At 43.1% G+C, this 24,430-nt stretch overlaps 1 protein-coding gene and 1 long non-coding RNA gene across 2 annotated transcripts in view; one reads left to right on the forward strand and one right to left on the reverse strand.

Moving 5' to 3' along the window:
- Positions 1-4,406, forward strand: part of LOC137544370 (uncharacterized) — a 29,960-nt gene extending 25,554 nt beyond the window's left edge. Inside the window, exon 3 of the long non-coding RNA XR_011025836.1 lies at positions 4,190-4,406. This is a non-coding gene — a long non-coding RNA (uncharacterized lncRNA). The remainder of the gene's footprint in view (positions 1-4,189) is intronic.
- Positions 1-24,430, reverse strand: part of RSPO1 (R-spondin 1) — a 225,482-nt gene that overhangs the window by 34,802 nt on the left and 166,250 nt on the right. The window contains exon 3 of the mRNA XM_068265433.1: positions 3,528-3,719. Coding sequence (XP_068121534.1) covers positions 3,528-3,719 — 192 coding nt within the window. The remainder of the gene's footprint in view (positions 1-3,527; positions 3,720-24,430) is intronic.

Here is a 24,430-nt window from a genome sequence, read left to right on the forward strand (position 1 = left end):
AGGGTTCCCAAACTTTGCCCAGATGGTCACTGAATGACTGAGATTAATATTTAGGGAAGTGGGTGGAGCCTATGATAGCCATTCAAAATTCACCTGTAGATATTTAAGTGGAATATTTAAATTGCTGCCATTTTTACACTGTTAATAGCAGATGCCTCAAACCTGCTACCGTTGGTCATTGGGTGACTGGGGTTCAAATGCTGGAGAGGGGCGGAGTCACAAACCGCCTATCTGATTTGTTTAATTTCTATGGGAATATACAAATTATTGATGCCAAGGACCCCAAAGCTCACAAACTTGGTCATTGAGTGTTTGTGTGTTAAGGTTAGAGTCATCAGTGGGTGGAGACAAATACAAATTTCACTGGGAAAATGTAAACTGCAGCCATTCTTACACTGTTAATGGCCGGGTTTTTAAAACTTTGCACAGTTGGTCACTGGGTGACTGGGATTAATATTCTGAAAAGTGGGTGGAGCCTACAAAAAGTGAATCAAACTTCCCCTATTGCTTTTCAAGGGTAATATTTAATTACTACCATTCTTGAACTGTTAATTGCACAGGCCTCAAACCTGGTACAGTTGGTTATTGGGTGACTGGGGTTCAAATTCAGAAAAGGGGTGGAGCCACAAACAGCCAATCAGATTTGTTTCATTTCAATGCAAACTATTGATACCAAAGACCGCAAAGCTCACAGATGTGGTCATTGAGTAATTGTGTGTTAGGGTTAGAAAAAGTATGCGGAGCTAACACCAGCCAAATACATTCCCGGGCAACGCCGGGCAATTAGCTAGTCTACTTATATATGTGTTTTTGTTTCTAAGATAGTATGGCTGACAGCTCCTCTTTAAAGAGACACTGTAATGAGGAACACTTCCCCTGGGGGGTACTCACCTTGGGAGGGGGAAGCCTCTGGATCCTAATTAGGCTTCCCCCATCCTCCTCTGTCCCACGGGAGTCTCACTGCAGCCCTTCAAAGCCAGCGCGACAAATCCGACAGCCTGTTCAATATTTACCTTTCCAGGCTCCAGCGGGGGCGCTGTTTCGGCTCTTCTTGCGCCCGCACAGTAGAGTGGCCCGATGGAGATCGGCTATTTCCGCCTGTCTCCGTGGGAAGAGCGGATACTGCGCCTGCGCTGGAGCCATGGAGGTAAATATTTACATCGCCACAGCTCCGGGAGGATTTTCGCCACCACCGTGGGACCGAGGAGTATGGGGGAAGCCTCAATTGGATCAGGAGGCTTCCCCCACCCGAGGTGAGTACCCCCCAGGGGACGTTTTTTTGTTACAGATTTTCTTTAAGATGCAATACATCCTTTGCTGTTAACAGTAGTGACATTTGTTGAAAAAGACTGGCTTCTTCAAGTTAAAAGTTTATTTCTGAAAGCTAGAAATGAAAGAAACTAGGAAGTGATATACCTTCTTGTAATCTCCCTGACCCCTTCACTGACTGAGAGGCTTTCTGTTCAGTCCAGAAGTTCTGAGCACTGATGCATTTGCACCAGATTATTTACTCATATCCTTGGAATAGGAAGCATTAGCAATAATTAGTTGTAATGGCTTTTCATTTATACAATTCAGGAATTTATGAAAAATGTATGTGCTTCTGCATTACTTGCACTGCTTTTGAATACTGGCACATGCAAACCTCCATTAGCTTTATAACAAGTGCTCCAACAAGGCCAACAGACTATTTTCAGATCAACTGTATTTATGTTTCTGGACAGCATCGTCAGCCTTCTACATAAAGTTAATATGAATTTACAGCAGGTTCATTATCAAAGTTTGATAAAAAGTTAAGAGCAGGCGGATATAAAGAGTACAGCAGGTTAGTTGTGCTAAATCTGTTCAGTAAAACCTTAGTTTAGTCTCTACTCCCTTAAAGAGGAGCTGTTAGGTATAAGGTCTCAGAGAAAATAAACACATATATCAGTAGCTAAAGATTGGCTGTACTTACATTACATATGCATTTCACTGTCCACGTTTGGATTTCACAGAATTTGTATATAGTATATGCAGAGATAGATGCTCCTGACAGCTCATGGCAGGCTCCATGTTTTTCTGTCAAATGTGTCGTCATGTCCTGCCTGCTTCCTGATCACAGAAAAGCTCGTACTGAATAACACAGTGTGCAGTGAATATTGATGAGCCATGTGGCTAGGAACAATAGCTGACTCCTGCAGTGTACTCTGCCCGGAGATTTATCAGTGCTACGCGCTGGACTGATTACAAGCTGCTGTAACGTCTCATTAGCAGCCGAGGGGAGGGCCCCAGAATAATTTGCAGTATAGTATGCGGCTTGCGTCCACTTGGGTCTATAACAGCTTTGCTGATAAGCACAGATCAAAGGTAAGAGAGATTTTTATCTTCACTAATGCTTTTTGGCTTCCTTCTAAACTGTTTAACACAGGAGAATAGAGGTTTAAATTAGCTTCTGCAGCCTGACAGTTACTCTTTAAAGAACATATGAGGTGAAGAAATATATCTATCTTTTCTTACCTTGGTCTTCTTCCAGTCCCTAGAGTTCACAGCTCAGGGCTGCTCCAGGTCCTGCTGGCAGTCTCTGCAGTATCCCCGAACTCCTATGGGTCGGCGTCTTCTGCACATGCGAGGGCATGCACCTGCACTGCGGATGAACACACCACATCATCGGGAGCGCACTGTGCCTGTGCATACTGCAAAGATACTCAGATGATGCCGACCCATTGGGGGTTGGCGATACTGCAGAGGCTGCCAGTGGGACCCAAAGAAAACCGGAGCAGTGGCGAGGGACACACATGACTTCTAGGGGCTGAAAGAAGCGCCAGATAAGTAAAGATAGATTTATTTATTTGCCTTGTATGTCCTTTAAACAGAAGGGCAGAAAGAAAAAATAAATTGTATAGGTTAGATAGGTAGGTGCCAGCAGTATAGGTTAGATAGGTAGGTGCCTACAGTGTAGGTTATATAGGTAGATTCCCCCAGTATAGGTTAGATAGGTATGCGCCCCCAGTATAGGCTAGATAGGTAGGTGCCCGCAGTATAAGTTACATAGGTAGGTACCCTGCAGCGGCAGGGGGAGCAAGCATAGTGGTTACAACTCACCTTCCGACAGCAATCCCCCGCAGCCTCTATCTCCTTCCTCTCCCAGTTTCTGTCGCATTGGTAACAGCGCCCCCTGTGATGACATGTGGTCACGTCATCACAGGGAGGTGCTGTTACCAATGCGATGGATGCCTGTGAGAGAGGAAGAAGAGGCTGCAGGGGATCGACAGCAGAAGTTGAGTTATAACTACTATGCCCACTCCCCCCCCTCCCTTCCTCTCAATCTCGCCAGGGGCCGGGCTCTACTGACCACAGGCCTTTGGTCCATGCCCGGGTGCCGTAATGGTCAGTTCGCCCCTGTTTTAGGATGGACAGAGATACGGAGAATTGTGTTCTACTTGATGATTGCAGTTTATATTAGTGGTTTAGATAATAATAATTTTGCTATTTTATATTTTAATGTCGACCAGAAATGAACTGAGATTTACTCATGTTGGAAGACTTACTTGTGCATTTATTCATGTTCCGATTACGATCACCGTAAAACCCAGCAGGACAGGACTGCAAGCAGACTCCAATCTGTCGAATATCATTCCTTTCCAAATGTATAAAAAGCCTTGGTGAGCACTTAATACATCCGTTAACTTCAGAACATGCTTCACAACCTTTTCCACAGCCTAGGCTCACTTCTGTACTTCCTGTAATTAAACAACATTAAAGAAAATCAGTTCATTTCTGATATTTTGGGGTAAATTCACTAAACTGCAATAATCAGAATAATGTGCGTTACTGTAAGTGCTACCGCACGATGAGTATAACAATGCATTGCATGTAATGTGTAATGCATGGTGCTCTACTCATCGTGCGGCCGGTAACACTTTACGCACATAACTCTGATTACCGCAGTTTAGTGATTAAATATGCTGCTGTGGGGAGGGTGGCAGACAGTTTCCTGCCCACTTTTTGTGAGAAAATAAGTTCATGTTATGTGAAAAATACAGTAACTTCAGAATAATTGTTTGCATTATTATGCGCTAAATGGGAGCTTATGCACTAAATGGGAGAAATAAAACAGATTCTGAGGTTATAAATGTGATGTACAGTATGTTAACACTGTGAATAAACATCAATTTTGAGAAATTGACTATTTTTTTCATTTATTTTTCAGGGCATCCCTCCAAAATTTCTACAGTACTTAGTGGGAGTAGTGGACACGTGTTGGGATTAACCCATGTCTCTATAGTACAATCAAAAAATACTTTGCATTCCAGCAGTTCTGGATGTCTGTATGGCTTTCAGGGACAAGAAGTGGTGGTTTGCATATTCAGCAGTAATGCATCCTGGGAGATCCATCTTGTTCTCATAAAGATGAATAATTGCAAATACCTTCTGTTTTAGTATAGCTTTTTTAGATGACTTTTTGATTCCTTTGAGGCCCTTAAAATATCCTAGTGGTTTGGGGTCACTATAAGCTTGAGTACTCTGTAATACTTCCTTCTTAGTGTAATGACTGGTGCACTTTTATGGAGACATAAAATGTCCATAAAACCAGACAAAAACACATTTCAAAGGGACCCTGAGCAGTGGACGAAAATCAAAATTGGGACTTACCTGGGGCTTCCTCGAACCCCCCGCAGCCCACAATGTCCCCGGCATCTTCCTGGCCTCTTCCGTGGTCCTGCTGTCTGGTCCAGTAATCCGGCGACTTCCGAGCAAGTCGCCCATGCACGCTCCCGAAGCGTGCCCGCCATGTCATCAAGCTGTGCACTGACGGTGCCCGGCATGATGACACGGCATGCACACTTCAGAAGGGCCGCGGCGGGACCACGGAAGAGGCCAGGAAGGTGCCGGGGGACCTCGCGGGCTACAGTGGGGCTGGAGGAAGCCTCAGGTAAGTCTTGATTTTTGTCCACTACGCAGAGTCCCTCTAAGGAATTTGAAGCAATTAATATACAGGAGCAGCATATCTCCCAACTTTCTGAGATAAGAAAGAGGAGCACTTTAAAAACACACCCCAGCCAAACCTCCAATTATGCCCCACCACACCACTAGTCATGCAAACCTCAAAAATCCATAAGCAAAAGACATAGTTTTATAATTCAAACCACACTGGTCTCTTCTATCGTTAGTTTTCCTTCATAAGGAATACAGTACATACATTTAGAAGAACTATAAAGTATAAAGTGATTTAAACACATTTTTCAGTAGAAAAATACCTATAATTACATAGATCTGTACATCAGTCCTGAAAGAGGGACAGATGAAGAAGAAAGAGGGACAGATGAAGAAGAAAGAGGGGCAGATGAAGAAGAGGGGCAGATGAAGAAGAAAGAGGGGCAAATGAAGAAGAAAGAGGGACAGATGAAGAAGAAAGAGGGACAGATGAAGAAGAAAGAGGGACAGATGAAGAAGAAAGAGGGACAGATGAAGAAGAAAGAGGGGCAGAAGGATTTGGTTTCTAAACAGGGACTTTCCATCTGAAAAAGGGACAGTTGGGAGCTGTGTAGCAGAAACACAGAAGACTAACATCGTCATACAGAGAGCTGGTATCTCAACCATTTAGTTGATCTGTATGCTGGGGCAGTCAAAAGTACAAGAGTTTATCTTTAGCGTGTATGCGGCACATAAATCAGTATAATAAAATATGTGATGATAAATATTTGAGAATGTAAATATTTAACTAGAATCCATGTGTGAATGATGGTTCAGGGCCCTGAATCCTAAAAATAATTTGCAGTGTACACGCAGATATATTCAGCAGCATTAGGCTTTTGTCACTATAAATAGCTATATGCCTTGTGAGTGTGCGGTAACTATGGTTTTCCAAAAATGTCTAACCCTTTAAATGCTGAAAGTGTTTACAACCTTCTGACTGAAAAGAATGTATGATTATTTATAATCCCATCCCATAACAGCTTGTTATATCCTGTAAACACCCAAAGCAAATTACATCTCTTTTTATCCCAGCAGATCTTGGACATTGGAAGGGTGCTTGTGGTTTGTGGTTAACTTGTTGTAAATACTTTTTCTTCTCAGATTTTAATGGTCGCAGACAGTTTATTTTTCAGATTCATTGTGACTTATGTACTTTTCTGATGTACTGGAATTCAGTAGCATTAATAGACAATAGCAGGTGTTATAATATTAGTGTGATTTAGAGCAGTATAATAAAAGTTGAAGTCTTTTTAAAGAGATACTGAAGCGGAAAAAAATTATGATATAAGGAATTGGTTGTGTAGTACGGATAATTACTAGAACATTAGTAGCAAAGAAAATATTTGCTTATTTTTATTTTCAGTTATATAGCTTTTTTATAACTTTGCATAATTCTCTGATATTTGCAGTTTACACACTACTCAGCATTCTAAATGATTTTAGAGAGCAGCCTACTGAACTTTTGAACCCTTCTCTGCCGAGAAAAATAAAATAAAATGACTATCAGTTGACAAGCTTCAGAAGACAGAGCTTTCTGCGACTTTGAAAGCCATGGAGCTCAATGGCTCTTTTGCATAGATAACAACTGGAGTTTCTTAACTCTTCCTGTACTGGAAACAATATTAGACTTATGGCTCTGCGCCTAATGTTTTATTTCTTAGCTGTACTACACATACAAATCATTATCTCATAATTTTGTTTTGCTTCAGTGTCTCTTTAAAGGGTTGTTAAAACCAAAGCCAGTTTTGTTTTGCTTTTTGTGGATGGATATATGACCGCCACTGCATCTTGTAGTCCCCAGTCCTTTGATGCCAAAGGAGTCATACCTTCTGGTAGGTGGAGGTGTGGCTAAGCTGATGCTCGCACCCCTTCCAATTGGAAAGCAGGAGGGGAGGAAGTAAACAAGTTACCACACTCAAACCCCTCCAAATGGGTTGAATTGTGAAGGTAGCTCAGACAGTGAGGGGGGCTGGGTTCCTGTGGCAGGCTTCCTGAAGATAACAGTCTGTTTTGGGTTGATTACAATAGGAGGCTGGAAAAAGGGGAGGTGGAAGAGGGAAGACACTACAGAAAGACTAGATGACACAATGTTAAATCGTGGAGAAAAAAGCAGAGGGAGAGCCGGGAGCCCAATCTAGCGTAATATCATTAGGTCACCAGGACAGTTAATAAAAGGCAAGAGGTATACTCACAAACAAGGGATGCTGGGTGAGACAACCACTCGTCAGCGCTTGTGGGGAAGTACCGTCCCCACTCGGCCTTGTATGGTATGATGCTGGTCGCTGGTTCACAGGAAAAACCCTTTTAAACCAATCCCCCCCTAAAACTAAGGGGTAAACGCTAAGTACTGTAAGAACTGGAGGCGCCCGTTTCTAATGTTGTTAAGTGTACAGAGATCTCCAAAAGGCAGTACCCAACAATAACTTATGTGGTGTCCTACCTTTTAGGGTTCCTGTTCTAGATATATAAATCAGGATACAGATAAAACGTTCAAAAATATTTATTCGTGCACTCGACAACGCGTTTCACGGTAAAAAACCGCTTCCTCAGGTCAGTAACGTGCATAACACCAGGGTAGTCCTGTTTCCGGGCGCCCGGAAACAGGACTACCCTGGTGTTATTGTTGGATACTGCCTTTTGGAGATCTCTGTACACTTAACAACATTAGAAACGGGCGCCTCCAGTTCTTACAGTACTTAGATGACACAATATGCCTCTGTGTATTACTTATATTTCAACATTTCTTCACTTTTGCCATCAATATGAGGACTGTAGGTCCCCAGGAATAGTAAGCTACATAAACTTATCATTTTAGTGCTAGTTGTAACGATTGGTGTCAGCAAGCACCGCTATTCTGATTATTGGTGATCTGCAGTATCACCAATAATACAGATGCTATACCTGATTATATGGTGATCTGCAGAATCACCAATAATGCAAGTATAGCGTGATACAATACAATCGTACGCAAGAGGGTGCTGGGTACAATAGAGTATCTCTATAGGGCACAGAGATACAACCTCCAGCAAGCTGGAACAGCAGACAACAATAATAATATACAGTGTAATTTCAAGTCTGTGGAAATATCCACCACACCGTAATTCCTCAGAGGTGTGGTTACCTCTGAATGGGAACCCTGTGTGTGAGATCCTCCAAAGGACGGAGTGGAGGAGTCTCGGCCTCTAGCAGCAAGGGTTTGCTAGTGGCGGTCGTCTCAAAGAGGCAAGCCCCTGATAGAACCCTACAGTGGGAGACGTTCCACTGAAGGGAGAAAGGTCAGACAAAATGAGGTTCGGCAACAGATCAGGCGGCAGCAGTACAGAAACGTGAGACAAGAGAATAGTCGGAAACCAAGCTAATAGTCGATAACGGTACGGGCTGGCGAAGTACAAAATCAGGAAGCAGAGGAGTAGTCAAGACAGGCACAGAATCATACACAATAAATCAAACAGTAATAATATGTGTATATATTGGTGATAAACCAATATATAACACAATATCAGAGACAAGGCTGACTAGGTCTATGTGCTGACACAGGGTATCGCAAACACAGACGAAGTGTGACTGAAAAACACTTCCTTATATACTGCCTGGGAGAGAAGTCTCCACCCCAGGCAGCAACCAATCAGAGCAGGCTAAAATGTCAGCTGATCTCCAGGTCAGCTGACACGCTTCCTAAGAGTATAAAGGCGTGTCTGTCGGGCGCGCCCGCCCCCTAGAGGCAAGATGGCAGAGTCCTGGTGAGCAGTATGCTGGTGAGTTTGGAGCAGAGTGCTCGGACGGGTTTGCACAGCGGATGCGGACGAATTTCCGCATCCCGAGTTGGAAAGTCCGCTTGCCGGATTGGACGCGACCATATTTTCGCATTCCATCCGGCGTTGCGGATTTTTACACTAGTTCAGAATTGTGGGGAATGCCATATTGACCTTAATTGCACTATACCTGTAATCTATGTGAGTGAACCCAGAACTATCAAGTTGTAGAAACATTCTTACTCCAGCTCGCATAGCACTGAAGTGACAAAGAAAACTCCTATACAGGGTGCCAATGGCTTTCTTTATCTCTAGGGGCCTGCATGGCTCCAATTTTTCATCTTTAGGAGCTGATTTATAAAGTGCCAATACTTTGTCATCTATGAATATTGCCATCTATCCCAGCACTTTATAAAGTGGCCAAGTTTTTATAATGTACTGTTGGTTGTTAGACTGGACAGATACGTTCTACCATTATTACAATCTTAATAGGTATCGTTGGGACAGAAAATGAATCTCTGTCACTATAAAATCTAGTTTCAATTGGAGGATGTAAAGATAGTTGGAAGTCAGAGCCTCTAAGTGGGGGTTTGTGTACAGTGCCAAAAAAAGATTATTCTTCTATTTCATGTATATTGTAGTATTGCACAGCAGTTGGTAAACCGTCTATTGTTCTTCTCTTGTTCAATAAACGTTATTGTTAAAATAACAAAAAAGTAGTCCACTGAGTCAGAGGCGGGACAAGGTCCTTCAGCACCCAAGGCTGAGACAAAGTGCGCCCCCCCAGCCGTCACACACTGATTGCTATTAAACTAAGAGGTGCCCCCTCCCCCCACACCTTAATCTCTATTTTTTGGCTTGCAGTCAGGTTTTTAACTTTGAGATTGTAGTGAAAATAACATAATAATATTTTTTTTTTTTACAATATTCATTTATAAATTTTTAGTCAGTGTTTGCCCACTGTAAAATCGTTGCTCACCCTTATTTACATTTTGAAATTTATCACTGTCAGTGACATTTTTAGTCCTGTCAGGTGCAGCTTTGCATAATGTTTGTCTCTGAGAATTCTGAAGCAGTGAAAATAATGCCTGGTCTCCCAGAATGCCCTGGGAGAAGAATTCTGCATAGCTAAATAGCCTAGGCTGTGACATCACTAGAAGGGCAGGGCTACATACAAATATACAACATTATATAGATATAGGAAAACCTTCTGATGCTGAAACAAGGGACAATAGAGTGTATGCAGTAAAAGTGGGTATCCTGATTCCTGAATAATTTATTGCATTCCACTATATGTCACTGCAGTGGCACATTCATTCAAGATACTTCAATATCCCCAAATTCCTGTTTTCAAAATATAGCTACTACTTAAATGCATTTAAGCTTTTACAATGAAATCACAATGAAACCTTTTTGTAACTGGTAAACAACTTCACACAAAGGCAACAAGCTCTTCATGGCAGCTTGTAAATATTTAATGCAATAGATGAGCTCATGTCTTTGCAGAGAAAGCATGTACTTGCTATATGATCAGGAGAAGTAAATAATTGATCTCTGTTGTACCTGCAGTAAAGCACCATGTCTTGCCTGTTTCTACAGTTACACAAGATTCTCTCAGATAATGCCACAGTGGTTTGTTATTGACGTTATGAACGACACAACTTTAACACTCGTTTCACAATATCTTCAGAAGATATATTAACGGCCAAAATGGTAGAGTGAAATGGAAAATATGCTATTTGCATCTCTCAAGCAAAGCAGTCTCTGTAGGTTACAGAGGAGAGGACAGTTATAAAGTTTATTTGAAAAGTTGTAAACTAAAAAAGCCCATTCAGATGTAAACTATGTTATGTAAAAACTACTGTAAATAAATAGAACTCTTCAACTATGTCAGAAATGCTGAAAATAATTAGTGTGTTAGTGCGCTATTATTTAGCGCAAGCATCTTCTGTGGCGCTGTACAACAGAATACAAGGTACAACAATGCAAAACAAACAATACAATAGTTAATAGACAATGGTGGATTACAACTGATGCGATGAACAATGAACTACAGATTTTTTCATAGGGTAGAATATATGAACACATATTACACAGCATTGAGGGACAGAAGGGGAAGAGAGGCCTGGCCAATCGGCTTTACAGTCTAAAGGCTTGTACACACACAACGTTTCTGCATGACCAACCGGACAACATGTGCGACTACACGACCAAGCGATAGCACAACTTGTATTTTACGCACACCAACAAACTGAATCACTCAATTGCATAACGTGCACACATCAAATGACAGACTGTACGATGTGGCTGTATTCAAAACAAGGACAACTGGTTCAAACGACTTGTATGCACGTGGCCAATTGCACGATATCAGCCCAACAGTCATGTGAGTTGAACGCCTATTGGATTGGGCAAACCGCCTGTTAACAGTCACTCGTCTAGTCGTATGTCACACGTTCACACAGTCAACTATCATCCAACAGACCAAGTTTGGTGGAAAAGTTGAATGTATGTACGAGCCTTAATAGTTTAAGGGATAGGAATATAGATGAAGGGAAGTTGTGTATGAGATGGTAAAAATGATGGTCAGTGGGTGAACTTCCCACTTATCATAAGTGCTTATTTCAGCCCTTGTTAACATCCCTAACATTCAATATGCAGATACAGACGTGCAACACATCAGACAGCGAGGCTGTGGTGGGTGTAGGGAAAATAAAAATAACCAAATGAAAAACAGCAGAGCATATCCAATTTCGTTGAGGATCTAAGTATACAAACTGCAATATTTTGCATCAGCTATTTTACAGTGACAATGGTAACTGCATTAAAGCAGTCCCTTCACTGGTACAAAATACTGCCTCGTTTTGTGAACTATGATAATCCATTTTAACGACACTTCTGGATTTTATTAGTGTCTTTGTTACAAGATGCTGTATGCATTCATTTTGAGGTTTCATCAGACCACGGCCCTTAAAGGGACACTTAAGTCAAACAAAAAAAATGAATTTTACTCACCTAGGGCTTCCAATAGCCCCCTGCAGCTGTCCGGTGCCCTCGCCATCTCCCTCCGATCCTCCTGGCCCCGCCAGCAGCCACTTCCTGTTTCGGTGACAGGAGCTGACAGGCTGGGAAAGCGAGTGATTCTTCGCGTTCCCAGACATATTAGCACCCTCTATGCTGTTATATGGTATATGATCGATGCTATAGCAGCATAGATGGCGCTATTGTGGCCAGGAACGTGAAGAATCACTCGCGTCCCCAGCCTGTCAGCTCCTGTCACCGAAACAGGAAGTGGCTACCGGCGGGGCCAGGAGGATCGGAGGGAGACGGCGAGGGCACCGGACAGCTGCAGCGGGCTATTGGAAGCCCCAGGTGAGTAAAACTCATTTATTTTGTTTGACTTAAGTGTCCCTTTAAGCAAATGCCATCACCTAGTCTGTTTATAATCCCTGAATGATGATGTTTTGAGTCAAAAGGGTTATTATTACTATGTGTTATTTGATTGGTCCAAGCCCCCTTAGCACCCTAGTTTAGTCTATTTAGTTTAGTCTAGATAACCACACTTCTCCCCAGTATTTAGGGCCCTTTTTTGCTGCCTAATTCCCCTGCAGGGCCCCAAGCTAGCTGTCAGGCTCCTTTTAATTGGTGTAAACTACCAGGGTAGAGTGCTGCCTGGGTCCAAACCTGCCTCAGTGGCTTTGGAGGTTCAGATAGTGTTGATGAATTGTCTCTGAGAAGTTACATAGTTATTTTGGTTGAAAAAAGACATACGTCCATCGAGTTCAGCCAGAGAACAAAGGTGGAGAAGTGGAGAACAAGTAGGAAGAGGATGTTGAAGTGAGTCCCCCGCAGTGGGATCGAGTCCTGATCCCTGCCGGGTGGTAGTCCGTGAGTGTCCATTAGGTTTTAACTAGTATATGTAATGACTTAATTATGGCTGCGCTTGTCCATTTCTCAAAAACTCATGGACAGATAAACTAACAGAAACATAGCAGTGACCTATCAGTATCCTTTCAATGTTTCTGCTTAAAAAGTAAGCCTCTAGTATCTATCTTGGTGCCTCCTTGAATGTGCAATATGGTATCTTTGTAAGACCTATTTTGCACTTTGTAAACAGCCTCAAAATCAGAAACAAGGCTGATTTCTAGATCTTGCATCAATTTAAATGATTAAAAAATATAAAAAAGAAACACAACTTTGGGGTTCGCTAGAAATCACAAGTGGAATCTGTCACGGACGGTTGCGGGGACGCAGGCGCGTCCTGGAACCGCCCGTGAAGAAAAGAACGATCGCACTCGATTCCTGCATCGATTGCGCCTCAGATCAAGAGAACCAAGATTTGACGTGTAGTATCCCTATGCCTAGGCACAGCTGGGGGATCTGTCTTAGCTGAAGTGACAGCCTGGGGGGAAGGTGTTAATTAGCTTGGACATATTCCCTGTGGAAGGCACAATTTCCCTTTTGGTTCTGGGAACCAGGTGACACTTAGCTGATCTCATGGAGATGTTAATTAACCAAAGGATGCCTAGGTGCAGCCAAGCAGGCTACGAATCCACGGGAGGTCTTGACACTTTGCTCCCTAGTAAAGATCAAAGGAAAGTCAGCTGTTAGCAGCTAGAACACAACCTCAGTCTCATGGCATAATCCATAACTTCCCAGATCTGTCATATTTCTGGGGTTCCTGAGATGGCAGCTTCGCCAAACGTGGGGGAAGTGTAGCATGAGCCCCGGTGCTGGTTCTGAGGAAGTTTCAGAACATTCTGAGGTAAGGACTGCCAGTTAGGCAGTTTGAAAATGCCCTGATGATACCACAGGGGTCCCACCCCTCATGTCTGGTATCAGGGCGCTGGGTAAATCGAGACAGACCTGAAAATGTTAATAAATCTGCCCTGACCTGTACGGTTCTGTGAGATAGAGCCCATATATGGGTAGATATGATTTCTAGCCCCAGTACAAGGGGAGGGCTCATCTCATCTTTGAAGGGGGTGTATGGCTCCCCGCCCTTACTCCCTCCTACTGAAGCAGGGGCATAAGAATGGCTGAGGACCCAAACTCAGTGTCCTCCACACTGAACCATCTTGCACTCATCAGATGCCAGCTTGAGGATATGCTGGCATCCACCTGGTCTGAACTCTGAACTCTGGACTTTGAAACCAAGAACTTTATGATTCTTCCCACAATAAGGACATCTTTCCAGGAACTAAGTATTTTTCTCCCTTCTTTTATTTTTCATACTGGCTATTACTGTTTTAATAATTGTTGATTTTCATAATTGTCTGTATATATTAATTATTTATATTGCGTGAATAAACGACTTTCCCCAAGTCATTCACTGTTTCGCTACCCTGCTTATCAGCACACACAGAAATGATCCCGGGTCTCTGAAGATACGCTACTGTTTGTTTGTTGTTGGCTAGACAGAATATCGTGTGTTTAACCGTTTTATTCGCAGGATTAGTCAGTTAATGGGCTCCACGGTCCCATAGTAACCGCGGTGGTGGCAGTTTACTCTGAACCAGTAGGTGACGTTGTAATTACCCGTGTCTCACAGGCTCCCTTCTGAGTTGTCTGCGGCTAATTCTTAACGGTTCCTGCGCATTGACTGCGACCAGAGTTCGCACGATCTGTGCGCTGGCACCGTTTAGAAGGCTAAGTGCGGTCAGCCACTAGGGTCCTTGTGACAGTGTTAGGCAGCGGTTGGGATCTGTGTTGTGCTGAAAGTATCTACGATAGCGCTAGCGCTATCGAGAAACGAACTAATTCGTTGGTGTAGCTGGAAGGCAATATATTTTTTATATATACAGAGAGACTGTGTAGCCAGTACCCCTCCCCAAAAGTTTTATTTTATTTGGCGTGGAAATGTCCGGGAACTACAAGAAAATGTGCCTGGCGGACCTGCAAAATCTTTGCCAAGAGAGAGGCATTGATGTCGGCCGCAAGAAACAAGGGGACCTGGTAACGGAATTGTTTCAATGGGATACCCAGCAACTGCAGGAGCTGGATGTGTCTGCTGAGGTAGACGCTGACCCATCTGACTCAAGGCAAGGGGAACCAGAGACTGAGACTCCTGACCGTACAGAGGTTGTGCATCCTGAGGGCCCTGCATCAACAGTTACGCAGGAGAATGTCAGTGTGGACCCCAATCCCAGAGTTTCTGAAAGTACTCGCCTGGAACCGGCCAGTACTGGACTGTCCGTTTGTACTGATCCGCTAATGCAGCAGGCATTACAAAAGCTGATGGAGACTGACCTGGACAAGTACCTGCAGTACATGCGTGAGGAACGCCAATCTGCAGAACGCAAGGCTGCTGCTGCTGCTGCAGAACGCCACGCGGAGAGGGATGCCGCTGAGCGGGAACGCCAACGACAGCATGAGCTAAACATGGCAAAAGTGCAACAGGCCAGCCGGAGTTCACCGCCCAGCCTCCCTGCTGAAGGAGCTGCACCACCCGTAAGTGCAAAGTTTAAATTTGCTAATATTGAGAAAGACACAGACATTGACTTGTTTTTGCGGTCTTTTGAAAAAGCATGCCGTCAGTATCGTCTGTCCCAAGACCAGTGGGCCAGACATCTGACACCTTTGCTGCGCTACAAAGCGCTTGATGCCTTCGCAGAATTGCCTGCGGAGAAGGATAATGATTATGCTGCTATAAAAGACGCTATCATTACTAAGTACCAGCTGACGCCAGAAGCCTATCGGAAAAAGTTCAGGGCCTGGCAGAAAAAGTCTTCTGATTCGTACCGAGATGTGGTCAGCAGCTTGCTCACCACACTCCGCCAGTGGACACTAGGCCTCACCAAAGGGTCTTATGATGTCCTGGAGGACTTGATAGTCCTGGAACAATTTCTGAACATTTGCCCTGCTGATGTACGCCAGTTTGTGCTAGAACGCAGGCCGGCTTCAGCAACTGTCGCTGCAGACCTTGCTGAGACTTTTGCAACTACCCGGGTGGCTGATACCCGCAGAACTGTCCCATCCAGCTGGAGAGGAGGTCAGCCCAATACCTCGGCAGACCCTCCTGCCCCTGTGAGCCGTCCGCCACAGAGGCCACCCAGCGCAGCTGCTGCACCCAGGCCTGCAGCGCCTGGAGAGGTCACCTGTCACTACTGCCGCCAGCCCGGACACATGAAATTCGACTGTCCGGAGCGGAGACAGACACCACCAGCACCTGGATCATCTGCATCACCTGCACCTCACCCACAGCAGAGGCAACCCGCCAGCGAACCACAGCCTGGATCATCAGATTTTGTCCTGTTTGCCCGCGGAAAGGAAATCCGCGACCGAACCGACCAGCAGCAACTTGTTAGAGTGAACGGCAAAGTTGTCACCGGATTCCGAGACACCGGAGCTGACATCACGTTAGTTCACTCACACCTTGTACCAAAGGAGAGCATCAGCTCCAGCCGATCCCTTGCCCTTACTGGAGTAGAGGGCACCCTTTTCCACATAGCCCACGCAAAAGTGAAGCTGGATTGGGGAGTGGGAGGAGTCCAAGAACGGGTTGTTGGGGTTATGAAGGATCTCCCAGTCCCTGTGTTGCTAGGGACTGATTTGGGCAAGCTTGTGTCCTACTATGAACCTGCCACGACCGCCTTGTCGCTCACGGAAGGAGACGGACTCTCCACCCACCACCAGGTACTTTATACACTTGGGGGAGCACCAGGGGGAGGTGGGTTGAATGTGCCCAGTTCAAGGGTACCAGGTTCAATAGTGCCTGCTTCAAAGGCACCTGAGTTTGATGTACAGACTGTCTGTTGTGATGATGCTGTAGCTGTACCTGAGTTTACTGTACAACCTGTCTGTAATGGAAAAATGTCTATACCTGTCAATGTCATTACTGCATGCAATGATGATTTGAGTAATGTCCGTCGGTGCCATTCTGACAGTGTACCTGTGCTAGCAGTACCGCGCAGCTGCACTGCTCAGAACCCGAGCTCAGAACAGGTGGAGGGGGTTCCGGCCTCCTCCCCCTCCTCTGACCGCAGGGATGAGACCTTTCAGCCGCTGGCCTCGTGTGACATGAGCCAGTTGGCTGAAACTGACAGCGCCATATTCTCAGCCGCACTACAAAGTGACCCAAGCCTGGAGGTGCTCAGGCAGCAAGCCGCTGAGCCCCTCGCAGACGGGGCCGCTTTCAAGGTGTACTGGGAAGGTGGGAGACTGTACAGTGAGTCTGTACAGCCCCCTACAGGTAGATCCCACGCGAATACCAAGTGGCTTGTGGTCCCGAGTGCGTTCAGGGGACATGTGCTGAAATCCGCACATGGTAATCCTCTGACAGGGCACTCGGGTGTCCGCAAGACACTCGCCGGTATTCGGAACCAGTTTTATTGGCCCCGGATGAACAGGGATGTAGCAAACTACTGCAGGGCATGTGCCGTCTGTCAGGAGCTGGGAAGGTCCAGGGATTCCCGCGGGGTTCCCTTAGGTCCACAGCCACTCAGCAGGGGAACCCTGCGTGGGCTGGCTGTTGACCTAACCAACCCACTGCCCATTGTCAGCAGTCCCGGCAGACACCACGTCCGACTGCAGTGGCGCAAACGCCCTGTCCAGAACGGTCCATGTTGGGTCAACCCTGAGGGTAGCAGACCGCGACCGGTCCAGGGGAACCGAGCCACAGGCTCCAATAGGTTTTCCCGCCGTACCGGCAACTCGAGGCCCGTCAGCCAGGTTAGCGGCGCCGCCACACATCTTGCGGATGAGTGGCTGAGCCGCAGACAAGGGGGAGGGCTGTCACGGACGGTTGCGGGGACGCAGGCGCGTCCTGGAACCGCCCGTGAAGAAAAGAACGATCGCACTCGATTCCTGCATCGATTGCGCCTCAGATCAATAGAACCAAGATTTGACGTGTAGTATCCCTATGCCTAGGCACAGCTGGGGGATCTGTCTTAGCTGAAGTGACAGCCTGGGGGGAAGGTGTTAATTAGCTTGGACATATTCCCTGTGGAAGGCACAATTTCCCTTTTGGTTCTGGGAACCAGGTGACACTTAGCTGATCTCATGGAGATGTTAATTAACCAAAGGATGCCTAGGTGCAGCCAAGCAGGCTACGAATCCATGGGAGGTCTTGACACTTTGCTCCCTAGTAAAGATCAAAGGAAAGTCAGCTGTTAGCAGCTAGAACACAACCTCAGTCTCATGGCATAATCCATAACTTCCCAGATCTGTCATATTTCTGGGGTTCCTGAGATGGCAGCTTCGCCAAACGTGAGGGAAGTGTAGCATGAGCCCCGGTGCTGGTTCTGAGGAAGTTTCAGAACATTCTGAGGTAAGGACTGCCAGTTAGGCAGTTTGAAAATGCCCTGATGATACCACAGGGGTCCCACCCCTCATGTCTGGTATCAGGGCGCTGGGTAAATCGAGACAGACCTGAAAATGTTAATAAATCTGCCCTGACCTGTACGGTTCTGTGAGATAGAGCCCATATATGGGTAGATATGATTTCTAGCCCCAGTACAAGGGGAGGGCTCATCTCATCTTTGAAGGGGGTGTATGGCTCCCCGCCCTCACTCCCTCCTACTGAAGCAGGGGCATAAGAATGGCTGAGGACCTAAACTCAGTGTCCTCCACACTGAACCATCTTGCACTCATCAGATGCCAGCTTGAGGATATGCTGGCATCCACCTGGTCTGAACTCTGAACTCTGGACTTTGAAACCAAGAACTTTATGATTCTTCCCACAATAAGGACATCTTTCCAGGAACTAAGTATTTTTCTCCCTTCTTTTATTTTTCATACTGGCTATTACTGTTTTAATAATTGTTGATTTTCATAATTGTCTGTATATATTAATTATTTATATTGCGTGAATAAACGACTTTCCCCAAGTCATTCACTGTTTCACTACCCTGCTTATCAGCACACACAGAAATGATCCCGGGTCTCTGAAGATACGCTACTGTTTGTTTGTTGTTGGCTAGACAGAATATCGTGTGTTTAACCGTTTTATTCGCAGGATTAGTCAGTTAATGGGCTCCACGGTCCCATAGTAACCGCGGTGGTGGCAGTTTACTCTGAACCAGTAGGTGACGTTGTAATTACCCGTGTCTCACAGGCTCCCTTCTGAGTTGTCTGCGGCTAATTCTTAACGGTTCCTGCGCATTGACTGCGACCAGAGTTCGCACGATCTGTGCGCTGGCACCGTTTAGAAGGCTAAGTGCGGTCAGCCACTGAGGGCTCCTGTGACAGAATCTATCAAGACTCCATAGTGATTTATAATGAAGAGTAGTAACAAGACTAGTGTTCTCAGAATGAACATAGCAACTACGCTCCTTGTCGATGCTTTCAAACCCATAAATGGCCAGTCACTAGTGATGAGCACAAATTTTGCATAATCGTAATTTTTACATCATGTTTCGCAATTACGATGCAAAATCGTAATGCAAAATTTCAGGAAAATTCATAATAAATTTCACATGTAAACATAATGCATTCCTTAATTTCGCAAAATTATGCTACAATTTGCGTAATTTCATGCCAACTTTAGCGGCTAATAGCAAAGCACCATACATGTTATCATTACTAAAATTACGTGTACTATGGGAATATTGAGAACAAGTTATAAAAAATATTTTTTCAAAAAGACCTTGTAGTTTTTGAGATAATTGATTTTGAAAATGCAAAGGGAAAACTTTTTTTAAATTCAGAAAAATGAGAATTTAAAAGCCTGTTTTCTTTTGCATTTTCAAAATCGATTATCTCAAAAACTACAAGCTCTTTTTGAAAAATTAGCTTTGCTATTAACCACTAAAGTTGGCAGAAAATTATGCAAATGTTTGCGTAATTACGTAAAATTACAGATGGACTACACAAAATCAATTGTGTGTCCAAACAGTAATCACATATGGCTATGATTGCTAAAAATTATGTGAAATTTCAGGTTACCATGATTAGCAGTTTACGATCATCACTACCAGTCACACATACACAAAGCCTCTGATTGGCCACCACAAATGTAAACAAAAGGATTCTGATTGGACAACATTACATGCCAATCAGAGCCATGTTCTGGGCCACATTATGAAAGCCACTAGGCTTTAGTTTATCTGTGCCTATGTCCACATCAGCATTTGAAAGAACAGGCTTTATGTACCTCAAGGCACTAATAAGTTTGTGAGCTGCTAAATGAGTCATAAACCATGCATTTAGCAGCACCTCTGTCCCATCTGAAACACATTTTCCTGACACTCCTAACAGTTTTTACCAAAAATTTGCTCACTGCATGAATTTATTGTATATTTTTTTTTTTTTTTTTTTTTTTTTTCTTCAAACTCAGCACACAGACCCAATTTCATGAGTAATCAGTTACATGTGGCCTTAGCAATACTCTTTTCTTGCCATACCTCTGAACTGAATTGTGTGATCATCACAGTTTGATGGTAGCTACATACAAACATTTTCACACCCTACCTCAACATTTAGCGACTGTTGCTGAGCCTGCTATTTAACTATCTTTCTCGAAACACAACCTGCACACATACACCAACACCCTCTTACACATCGGACACCATCCTCTTATACATGCCCCTCTCCCCTCCCCAGCCACTCTCTCTCAGATAACCTAACTAAGGTTGGCTGTAAGGCTTCTCCACACTTCCTCAAATCTAGCTGTACATCCCAGTTCCTCATTCTTACACAGTTCATCCATCCCGACAAACCATTCCCTTATATCCAAAAAAGTCGAATTTTTCCAATTATTAACAATGATGTTTTTAGCCACTATTGTACCATATTCTTTGATCAATACGCACCCGGGGCTTTCTTTTTTTTTTTTTTTATCTGCATAGCTAAGGATTGCTTCTTCTGGTGTAAGCTCAAATTTTTCTTTTAGCAGTCTCTCGGCCAAAAGGCTAATATCATCCCAGAATTTTTTGACTGTCGGGCACCACCACCACATGTGTAGAGTATCTCCGTCCCCCTGTCCACATCTCCAGCACATCATCCTGCGTTTTGCAAACTTACTAACACGAAGTGGTGTAATATACCATCTACCAATTGTTTTGAATTGTATCAGTTGTAACCTTGGATCCTGAATTTTAAAGTTGTTTGCCCATATTTGTGGCCAAGATTCTTCCAGACTGCACCCCAGCTCTTTTTCCCATTTATTACAATACGCCGGGAAATCCCGGCCATACTCTGCAGCCCCAATATCTGAATATAGACTAGAAATCGATTTGTTCATTTTTTTCCCCAGATAGAGATGTTTCTCAAAATTATTCATTTCCATCCTCTGAGCAAATTGTAGAATCCATTTTTGAGTAAAGCTGCGTACCTGAGAGGAACCCCATAAACTAACCTGATTATTACCTTCAAAAATCGGTTTAATACCCAGAACACGACTACCCCTAATATCAATAAGGCGAGTTTCACGACTTATATTATGTTTGCCAAACCAGGCTGGGTCAAGACCTGGGGGAAAGTCTGGGTTATCTCGTAAAGTTGTTAGGGGAGAGAACCCTGTATTTTCTTGACATTTTCTAATAAACCATAACAGTGATTTAAGAGTAGGTTTAATCAATGGATGGGACGATAAGTTATATACTTTATTAATATTTTTAGGGATCCAAGTGAAGACAAGGTCCAAATCGGATTCTTCCTCCTCCAGCCGTGGCCATATCTTATTATTTATATCGGTGGTGGTCTCTATTTTCCATTCCAGGATTCTTGTCAGGTGCACACTTTTATAATAGTTATATAAGTTTGGTGCGGCCAGTCCACCCTGATCTTTTCTTCTCATGGCCAGTTTATAATTTATTCTACGCTTAGTGTTACTCCATATAAAACTCTGGAATAACTTGTGCCAGTTCTGGAACCATGTATTAGGGATGGCTATCGGAAGACTCTGCAGCAGAAAAATAAGTTTGGGGAGGATCAGCATTTTAATGATGTTGATCCTACCAATCAAATTAAAACACGAGCGGTCCCAGGATCTCAATTTTTTTTTACCTTCATCCATTATTTTTAAAAAATTATTCTTAAAAAGTAGATCCTGATTATTAGTAAGATTGATACCTAAATATTTAATGAACTGGTTATTACATCTAAATCCACTAATTTGTTTTATCTCTTCTATAATTTTCATGGAGCAACCTATATTTAGGATCTCAGTTTTTTCTTTATTCAATTTAAAATTTGAATATTTTGCAAACAAATTAAATTTGTCTCGGCATTTTTTAGTTGAGCTAAGTGGCTCTGTCAAAAATAGGAGTAGGTCATCGGCATAAGCCAATATCTTCATTTCGCCTTGTTTCGTTTGTATACCTCTAATTTCATTATCTTGTTGGATAGATTGAATAATTGTTTCAATTCCGAGATTAAATAATATGGGGGACAGGGGGCATCCCTGTCTAACCCCATTAGAAATAGAAAATGTGTCGTCGATCTGATTATTTACTTTAACGCCTGCACTTTGATTTCTATACAGCTTCCTCATATTCCCAATAAATATTGGTCCCAGTCCGAACTCTGCCAGGACTGCGAAGATAAAACCTCTTGAGATGCGGTCGAATGCCTTTTCGGCATCGACTGCAATTACTACTGCATCTTTCCCTCTTAATCTACACTTTTGAATCAGATCAATTGCCGTATATATATTATCTTTTGTTTGTTTGTTTTTAATAAAACCTGATTGTTGTTTCCCCAGGAGATTACCAATTATTTTATTTAATCTGTTTGATAATATTTTAGCGTAGATTTTTACGTCACAGTTTATGAGGGAGATTGGCCTAAATTGCGTACAGTTTAGGTTCTGTTTATCCCCTTTCGGAATCAATGTGATAATTGCTCGATTTGATTCGTTAGAAAAAATTGTAGGATTTTCATTGTTATTCACAAGCTTACAAAATAGGGGTGCTAAAATGTCCGTAAATGATTGATAGAACTCGGCATTAAATCCGTCAGGGCCTGGGCATTTTTTTTTAGGTAATTCCTTTACAGTCCTGCAGAACTCGGCCAGGGAGATCGGGGATTCCAGTTCTATTCTATCCTTCAAACTTACCTTTGGGAGTTTTATTTTGTCTAAAAAATCTTTAGGATTTAACAAATTTGACTCATCCATATTATATAATTCGTTATAGAAGTTAGAAAATTCTCTTGAAATCTGTTTAGTGTCATATATTATTGTACCTTTTTTATCAATTATATGGTGGATAAAATTAGATCTCCCTTTATTTTTCAGGAGGTCAGCTAGGACTTTCCCCGATTTATTTTTCCCTACCATATATTGTTTTTTTAGTTTTTTGTGTTCTAATGAACATTTGCTATTCAAAAGGTCATTAAGTTCAGTTCTAATTTCGGTCACTATTGATAAGGTTTTAATTGTTGCGCATTTTTGGTGTTCGCATTCTGCTTGTTGAAGCGATGTTAATAGCTTATTAATCTTATTGTTTTTCCCTTTATTCATTTTACTTTTAATACTAATAAAAGTTCCTCTAATGACACATTTTAAAGTGTCCCACAGGATACCATACGACAAAACAGATTTTTCATTCAGATCTATAAAATCTTTGATTGCATTCGCAATCTGTTGCATATGTTCTGTTTTATCCAGCAAGGAGACATCTAATCTCCATTGTTTACTTTCTATAGATCTTTTCTTTAACAATATGGTCATTATCAACGGTGCATGATCCGAAAAAGTGATTTGTCCTATTTTTACATCTGTTACTGACAGTATGATATCCTGCTGGACTAAGAAATAATCAATTCTTGAATAATTTTGGTACACATGTGAAAAATAGGTGTAATCTCTTTCGTTGAGATTTTTAATCCTCCAAATATCCACCATTCTATTATTGCTAATAGTTTTTTGGACTTCATATATTTCATTTTTGGGCAAATATGACCTACCCTTTGAGGTATCTTTTTCGGGGTTTAACGGTAAATTAAAGTCGCCTCCTAAAATTATAATCCCTTTTGCTTTAGTTTTAACTTTATTGATAAAATTGCTTACCACAGCAGATTGGCCTCTATTTGGTGCATATATATTAGCAAGAGTTACAGGTTCTCCCTTTACCCTCCCCAGTACAATAAGTTCCCTGGCCTCGTCATCCTTATAAATTCTATCCACAGAAAAGTCGAGACCCGTTCTTATAATAATTGTTACACCACATGTTTTTTTGAGACGGTTAGGATTATTAATCCATTCCTTATATCTTTTATCAAAAATTGTTGGGGCCTTCCCCAACTGAAAATGCGTCTCCTGGATAAAAGCAATATCAATTTTATTCCTCAGCAGTACCTCAATAATTCTTCCTCTTTTACAGCCTGAATTGGCTCCATTTACATTCATAGAGAGAATTTTTAATTCACACATCTTTATTTGTTTTTAAAAGCAATAGATTACGGCAAGTGGAGGACAGTGCACGATGATGGACAAGAGGAGATGTAGGCTGGGGGAGGGGCTCCAGGGCATGAAATGTACATCTATCCTGCCATACACACACTCCAGTCATCCTTAATTCATACATCATACACAATCAACCAACAATCACTTTACACAATCAACCAACAATCACTTTTTTTTTTTTTTTGATCTAGTCCTCACAGTCAACCCTGTTGACTTCTTGTGTCGGACTCTTCTAAACCTGTCAAACAACAACGGTCCCATCCGGAAGGGGGGGACTTTACCAGCATCTCTATCAGACTATCTGACTACTGTATTCAACTGTATGTGTTGTATGTCTATACTCTGTCTATGCCATGTGTACCACAAACAATTCCGA

Source organism: Hyperolius riggenbachi, chromosome 2 (genome assembly GCF_040937935.1).
Source record: "Hyperolius riggenbachi isolate aHypRig1 chromosome 2, aHypRig1.pri, whole genome shotgun sequence".
Lineage (NCBI taxonomy): Eukaryota > Metazoa > Chordata > Amphibia > Anura > Hyperoliidae > Hyperolius > Hyperolius riggenbachi.